The sequence below is a fragment of the Octopus sinensis genome, linkage group LG11, assembly GCF_006345805.1.
Source record: "Octopus sinensis linkage group LG11, ASM634580v1, whole genome shotgun sequence".
NCBI lineage: Eukaryota > Metazoa > Mollusca > Cephalopoda > Octopoda > Octopodidae > Octopus > Octopus sinensis.
Window position 1 is genome coordinate 42,410,618 of NC_043007.1, and position 7,643 is coordinate 42,418,260.

The window sequence follows — 7,643 nt, forward strand, 5'->3', positions numbered from 1 at the left end:
GAACATATTGACAGTTTAATACTGTCAAGAAATGTGGTGACAATTTAATAATGACTAACAAGGAATATGTTGACAGCTTAATATTGACAAGCTAGTATGTTGACAGTTTATATTATACGGCAGGACAATTATGAAGAGGTTTTATATTTTCTATCCACATCAACAGAAATGTTTTTTGTTTATTTTTTTTTTCCATTTGAAAGCTATTTCATTTTGTTCCATTGATTTACATGTTCTGATAAATACACAATTTGCATCACGGCTTTAATAATTTAAATGATGTTTAGGGTATTTTTCACAAAATTCAATTTCTCAGCAATTAAGAAGCTGAAATATTGGTTTCAAAAGAAGGCAACAATAGTATGACAACAAACTTTTTTTTATTGTTATTTAAGTTAATATTTTAGTTTGAATCAGTTTTGATATTTTAGCATGTATGTTTAATTTGTTTCATTTATGTTCTTTCTGCATTTTTGTAGTTGTTTAGACAAACAGGTGTATTTTGGCTGAAATATACATCAGCAGTTTTCTGTATATCTTATTTTGCATATATATATATATACACATATTTATATATATATATATATATATATTTAGTTCATATTTTCAAAAATTATTTTCATAATTTTAAAATAAAGAAGCTATTATTATTATCATTATCATCACCATCATGTTCATTCATGTTCAGTTTGGGTGATCCACATGATTGCAAGATATCTTGTCATTTAAGTTGCTGGCATCAGCTGGACTATATCAATATGAAGCCACATTACCGAACTACACTCTGCTGGTGCTTACATAGCCTCTGCTCTGATACATTGCAAACTGGGGACCTGTCCAAAGATATTACATACTGATTATTCTAAACATACAGCACACCATCTGCACAAGTTGAGAAACTCTAAAACAAGAGTGTTCAATAAGATGCCAATTTCAGACATCTCTAAGCTGGCTCGATATTCTTGACACAACTTGAGTACAGATTAAATTAGTTTTACATTTGAACATGTTGTTGCTTTTGTTGGGTATAAACTTTATGTGGTTGCCTTCTGGGTATTTGTCCTTCAGTATAATAAATGACTGTATGGTAGATTGATTACTATAAAAATATGAGTGTTATGTGCAAGTTTGCATTGTTGAATCAAAGCAGCTTTGGGTCATTTGCTTTAAAAGATTGAAAATTTAACCATTATTCAGCATGTTATGTAGAACATTACAATGTTCTCTACATATGCCAAGACAGCATAAGTGGGTTGCCATACAGGATGAGACAGACACACCAAATAAGTTGGGAGCTAAAGTGCAGTTGTTTAAATTTTCTCTTTAGTTAAAAAAAAATGTAGCTATATTTATCTAGATTTATCTGAAGAAATTTTATTCATGGTATCTTACATATGTATCACTATATTGACCAGACTATCAGATGCTATACACCACTGATCACAATTCACTTCTTTGCATTGGTGGAGCTTTCAGATAGTGTCACTTTGCAGATAGGCAAGCAAGGGCAACCTCCCTTTTGAATGGAACGCCGATCCATTTACAAGGTTACCTATTTACAGCTGAATAGATTGAAGGAATGTGAAATGAAGTGTTTTGCTCAAGATCACAATGCATTGCTGTTCGAGGAATCGAAACCATGATTTTGTGATTGCACCAGGCTATGCACATTCTCTAATGTGTGTGTGGTGCAAAGAAGGGGACAAACTCTATGGTGTGATGTGAGGTCAGTGTTGTTGCAAAATTCAACTTCTACTGAAGAGAAATTTAACTGGAAAAGTATTCTTGAAAGTTGTTGATCAGGTGGTGGTGTGGTGTGGGGGAGATTGAGTGAAGTCTTTACGGTGAAATTTGTTGGATGAGACATACTGGAAGAGAAACAGATCACAAAATAAATAAAAAATAAATAAACTGGAACTGATAGAAATTCATAGATTGCAAGGTATTAATGGTGGCTGTGAGAGATAAGAGTTGATTCTATGAACATTAATGAATAAGATAATCTGAAGCAAACCTCGCTAGAAATATCAATAAATATCTATTTACAAATAATATCTAGAGTAATTTTGCTTGTAGATTACAAGTATGTATCTAACACCATAAAATGGGAAAATGCCTGTTTTTCTTTGGTCATTTTACTTTGATAATTTTATGATTCTATATGATACAAAGGTCAAATTGGTTTTTTGAAGGCATGAGATTTTATGTTCCCAAATATATGTTTCTAAATGTATACTCCATCAATAGTTATAAGGGTTGTAACTCAAATGGAATCTGTTAGTTGTTATTGAAGTTGTTTGTTTAATGAAGATTGCTAAAATGGATAATAAAAACCAAAATGCTCTTTACTTACATTTTTCCTGTCATACTTGAAATTCACTAGGTTCCACTACTTTGGCTTTTCATTTTTCTGAGATCCATCAAATAATCACCAGTAAATACTGGGGTGAAATCACTAGAGCCCAACACCCTTTCAACTTTTTTTTGTTGTTTTTTTGCCAATGTATAAAATTACAGCTGTTATGATCTCTATTATTCCTTTCTGTGTATATATGTATTTGTTCTTTTATTTTTTCACTGGTTTTCATTCATGGACTGCAGCCATGATAATTACCACTGTCAAGAGTTTAGCTTTGAATGTGGTACAACAGTATTGCTTATTGATTCTTGTACTTACTTCAACCTGGTACTTATTTTATAAATCTCTCTGTTGTTGAACTGCTAACTCATAAGACATAGAAGAGTACTAACATAAATTACTGCAGTTCTTATACCATAAACACACACACACAAAATTAGTTTCTAAACAGCTTACCAAATTCCACACATAAGTTCTTGGTTAACCTGAGGTTATAATAGAAGATATTTGACAACCACTCAATGTGGTCTCAAAATGTTATGACCATATGGTTATGAAACAAACTTCTCAACTATATAGCTATTTCAGTTTTAATGTAGATTCTTCTCTCAAAGTTTTACTAACATTTATATTTTATCCTCTCTCTCTATTCTTGTCCTTTCAAGGATATCTTTTGGTGAAGTAAATTTAATTTGCAATATGTAAAATTAAGAGATTGATTTAGCTTCCAATAGGTTTATCTCTGTATCCTCTGTCTGACACTTTCTACAATTTTCTACTTTCAGCAGTGATGAAGAGTCAACACAAATATTTATTCCTTTCATCAGTGTAAGTAAATCTTTTGATTCCAGACTCCAACACTTTTGTCTCTATCCTTATCAGCCTTTTAGACACACTCATATATGTTCATAAATGGGTCCTCTGTTAGCATTGACAATGTGTATTGCAGTTGTTCAGTCAATGACACTATTTAACAGATACATGTGCTCTTAACATAATCTTCAAGCAGTGTCAACATGTTATTGTAGCAAAGCTGGGCACTTGGAATTACAGGTATACACCATGAAATGGGCCACATACATTTCCACTTTCTCAATTTCACTCACACAAAGTTTGGATTGAGTGGATGCTATGATAGAAGACATTTACCCAAGGAGCTGGGCAGTATGTCCAAAGTCAGGACCTCATGTTTACAAAGCAAACTTCCTAACTACAGGGTCATGTCTGCACGATTCATATGTGTGTATACATGCACACACACAATCATTTACATGCATATCTCTGATAGTATTTATTTTTCTATTGCAGGAGGTGAAGATTGGTTCCCCAGATTATCTAAATGCATCAGGTAAGATTTTCGTCCTTCTTTCTTTCCTTAAGTAATTTTTAAATCCCTTGAACACCCTCTTCAGTTTCAACTAAATAGATAATGCAATACATAGGGAAAACTCCAAAGATTGACTAACAGCATTCAGACCAGGTCTCCTGCTCTCTCCCACCAGTTGCAGAGACCCTGTAAAGGTCATGGGTACTGCCCTTCCCTCTAGGTTGAAATATATATATACACACACACACACACAGATTTTAAATATTATTTTTGTTAATTTCGTGGCACAAAAGCTAAAGTGCTCAATATGTAATGAGCTAGAAGTGTGTATGCTTGAAATATTTGTCATGTATAAGGTAAACTAGATTATATATTTAAACTAAGGTGTCATTCATCCTTTTAGTCAACTGTACACATCAGATTGAGAAGAACGTATGTATATTACAAGGCAGCATTAATGCATATATAATGGTTATGAAGTATGTGTGTGTACATGCATGCATGCATGAACATTATATATATATATATATATATATATATATATATATGAGAGAGAGAGTAAATCATAAATCCAAAAGAGATGCACACTCTAAGTTGTATTGTAATTAGATAAAGATAGTTATGGTTAGTCTATGGGGTAGACCGGCCATAACTATCTTTAATTAATATATATATATAAAGTATGGAGATATAGACATGTCATAGGTACCACAATAATATGATCTTAGTATGTTGTACGTACACTGGAATTTTATATATACTATAACATAAAAGGTAGCAAAGGAAGGATGTCAAAGAAATTTATGGAGGAAATGATAAAACAGCACAAACAAATGCAAACACTCAATCTCTCCTCAATTATCAGCTAAAAATTTTCAAAATTTCAACAGTTTCAAATCTTAATTGTTCCTGGACAGAGTACCTTGATCCTGGCAAAGAGATAACACCTGATGTTAAGGACCTATAGCCTTCATCAGGAGATTAATACTAGGAGTGATGAATAACATTATACATCCCAGCTTTAGCAGGAATTTTAAAATTTACTTTTCCAAGTCATCTGAAACCTTGAACTACTTTATTGCTGCAGTGTTTTTGTAAAATTAAACAGAAAAGCACCCAATCCTTCAAAATATCATGAGAGCTGCTTTAAATAACATGGAAATATATAGACATGTCATATATTTCTATTATATAATTTTAGTGTATAAACTTTAATAATGCACTCAAAGAAATAGGAACCTTTTGTTGTGTTTACAAACTAAATATTGTTTGACTTTCCAGTAGATATCGAGGAGTCTGTGACCTGCCCAACACTGTCAGGTTCACCGCCATCTCAAGTGGCGCCAACAGAGAAAACCAAAGACGGGCATCACACTCCACCAAATTCACCAAATGTTAGTTTAATGTCCCCCAGCCAGAGGTAAGTGTTTTTATTTTTGATTTAGCAGGTAAATATAGGCAGGGTTTTGTACTGTGAGGGATCCAGTTCACTTGGCTGCTAGTATATTGTAAACCAATGATTTCTTTGTTAATTTTATCATTCCTGCCACTACGTTCATCCCCTCTGCAGAAGTTATGTGTGATAGTGTGCTCTACTATCCAATAGCTCCACCTCTTGACCTAGTCCTATGGTTATTTGAGGTGGATTGTGGCTCATGTGTGAACCACTTAACTAACCATTACTCTAACTACATTTTGTCTGTTTCTTCATTTTCAAGTTTTTATTTCATGATTAGATCAGTGCAGTTAATGAACTTCTAGAATAATGCAATTGAATGGTGACTGGAAAAAGATGGACCGAGAGAGTTTCCAGGGGGATGATATGTTGTGGAAAAGGATTTCAGTGTTTAATACAGGAGCCTAGATGGAGAGGAAGGTTAGATGATAAGAATAGGAGTACATACAGTTAGGAGAGATGAGTGAGCCTGGTGCACATTGTTGGAGATGACAAGATTAAACAGCTCCAAGGATCAAAGGCCAGTGTAGTAGCAATAGAAAAGAAATTGAAAAAAAAACAGCACAAGTGTCGACCGGAGTTTGGAGTGTATTATTAGTTAATGCTTGTGTCTGACTAGGCAAAACATTACTACTCTATTGACCAGTCTTTCAAACTGACAACAGCACCAGAATTTGCAACCATCTTATCAGTTTCCTGCAGAGTCTTCATTCTCTGTTTCTACAAGGAATATGTTATACTCTATATTTTCGCAGGTTGAACTTTCATCTTTTGATGGCATTCTCGCCATAACCATCCCAATTTCTTTTTGGAGGAGGGTGTGTATTATATCTAGGACCCTGGTTCATGTGATTTGGGAACAGTGTGTAAGAATTTTAGGGAGTCCTGACTGCTATGTCTATCAGGTTAAGCTGTTATTGTGCTTCTATGTAAGTAGTGTACTTTAAACAGCCTGATTGATCTGTAATAAGAACATTAGGCATTTAACTGTAAAAAAATGTTCCACCAGTACAGTATACAAAATATTTTGAGTTTATAAAAGACATTCCCCTTGCTCATAACAGTAACCAATGTTCCCTTTGTGCGCACACAAAGTTTTCAAGATAAAATCAAATTTCTTAAAATTAAAGATGGTTATTTGCATGAATGTGCATACACTTAGCAAAAACGGACAAAATTTGCCAACAAATTTTTGTGCACACCCACAGCTAAAAATTAGGGAGAAACATTGGGAGAATAACCTCCTTTGAATCTATTGTACTCTTGAGAGGTTATCTTATTAAAAGTCTTGATTAAATGGTATATTCCTAAGCCAATGTAGGGAGGAGTAGGAAAGATTTTTTTAACAACTGTACAAGGAAACCTGCAAGTTCATTCAGTGAATGAACATAAAGGATAGTGATACATCTATTACTGGGTTATGATGGAAATACAATGGTGTTACTACACTAAATGAAGTTGATAGAGTGAGAGAACCATATTGCTACAATTCATCATCATCATCATCATCATTTAACGTCCGGTTGGACGGTTCGACCGGGGTCTGGGAAGCCAGGGGCTGCTCCAGGCTCCAGTCTGATCTGGCAGAGTTTCTACGGCTGGATGCCCTTCCTAATGCCAACCACTCCGCGAGTGTAGTGGGTGCTTTTTACGTGCCACCTGCACAGGTGCCAGGGGGGGTCCGGCATGAATAATAAAAATAATATAACCATACTAAAAGAAGGAAGATACACAAATATAACTTTCTTGAGGTAGGAGAAATAAAGTGGTGAGATACAGGGATAAGTGATAACACTTATAGCTGTAATGATATAGCTATAGTGGAAAAGAGATACCACCTTTTATAATTCTCTCTCTTTCTCTCTCTCTCTCTCTTCACATTTTTCCTTTTGAAGGACAAATGTCTGAAACATTAAGACACTTTCATTCTCCATCTGGAACCTTAACCTAATACCATATTTGTCAAACTTTGTTCTCGTGTTATTCTTTTTATATATTTCATATTACTTTCATAAAAGCATCAGGATTCCTGTTTCCTTTTAATTGTGATAGGTTCTTCTATGTTCTATCTATTCTATGGAGTGTTATCTTTACTTCTATGTCATCCCTCTCTATCTTACTTATCCCCCATCTCTTTATATACGTTTTCTATCATTCTTATCCCTCCCCCTTTTTTTCCTGAATGATGACACTTCTTTATAATTTCAGTTTTTTTATTCCCCTTCTCTCCAGTCAGCAATCCGTGCCAGCATCTGCTGCCCTGCCTTTCCTCACAGCCACCACCCAGTCGTCAGAGTACATGGAGCTACAAGTGGAGTACTGGACACTGGCTTCCAAGTCAGAAACTAGTGACAAAGATCGCATTAACAAGAAAGAGTCGAACAAGTGTTCACTGAAGACTGCATTCCGCTCCCTTCACGTCTATCGTCTTCCTCCAGCCCCCAGTGAGATGCCCATTTCTGCTGGTTTCTGTATGGGAGTCGTAACCAAGGAGAAGAACA

At 34.6% G+C, this 7,643-nt stretch overlaps 1 protein-coding gene across 18 annotated transcripts in view; it reads left to right on the forward strand.

The window, feature by feature from the left end:
* LOC115217047 (phosphofurin acidic cluster sorting protein 2) overlaps positions 1-7,643 on the forward strand; it is a 313,884-nt gene that overhangs the window by 298,434 nt on the left and 7,807 nt on the right. For 11 of the 18 annotated variants that reach the window (XM_029786612.2, XM_036507407.1, XM_036507415.1 and 8 more), the window contains 4 exons: positions 3,145-3,187; positions 3,668-3,707; positions 4,968-5,106; positions 7,351-7,638. In XM_029786612.2, coding sequence (XP_029642472.1) covers positions 3,145-3,187; positions 3,668-3,707; positions 4,968-5,106; positions 7,351-7,638 — 510 coding nt within the window. The remainder of the gene's footprint in view (positions 1-3,144; positions 3,188-3,667; positions 3,708-4,967; positions 5,107-7,350; positions 7,639-7,643) is intronic. The other 7 variants (XM_036507409.1, XM_036507416.1, XM_036507410.1 and 4 more) reach the window with 4 other exon arrangements.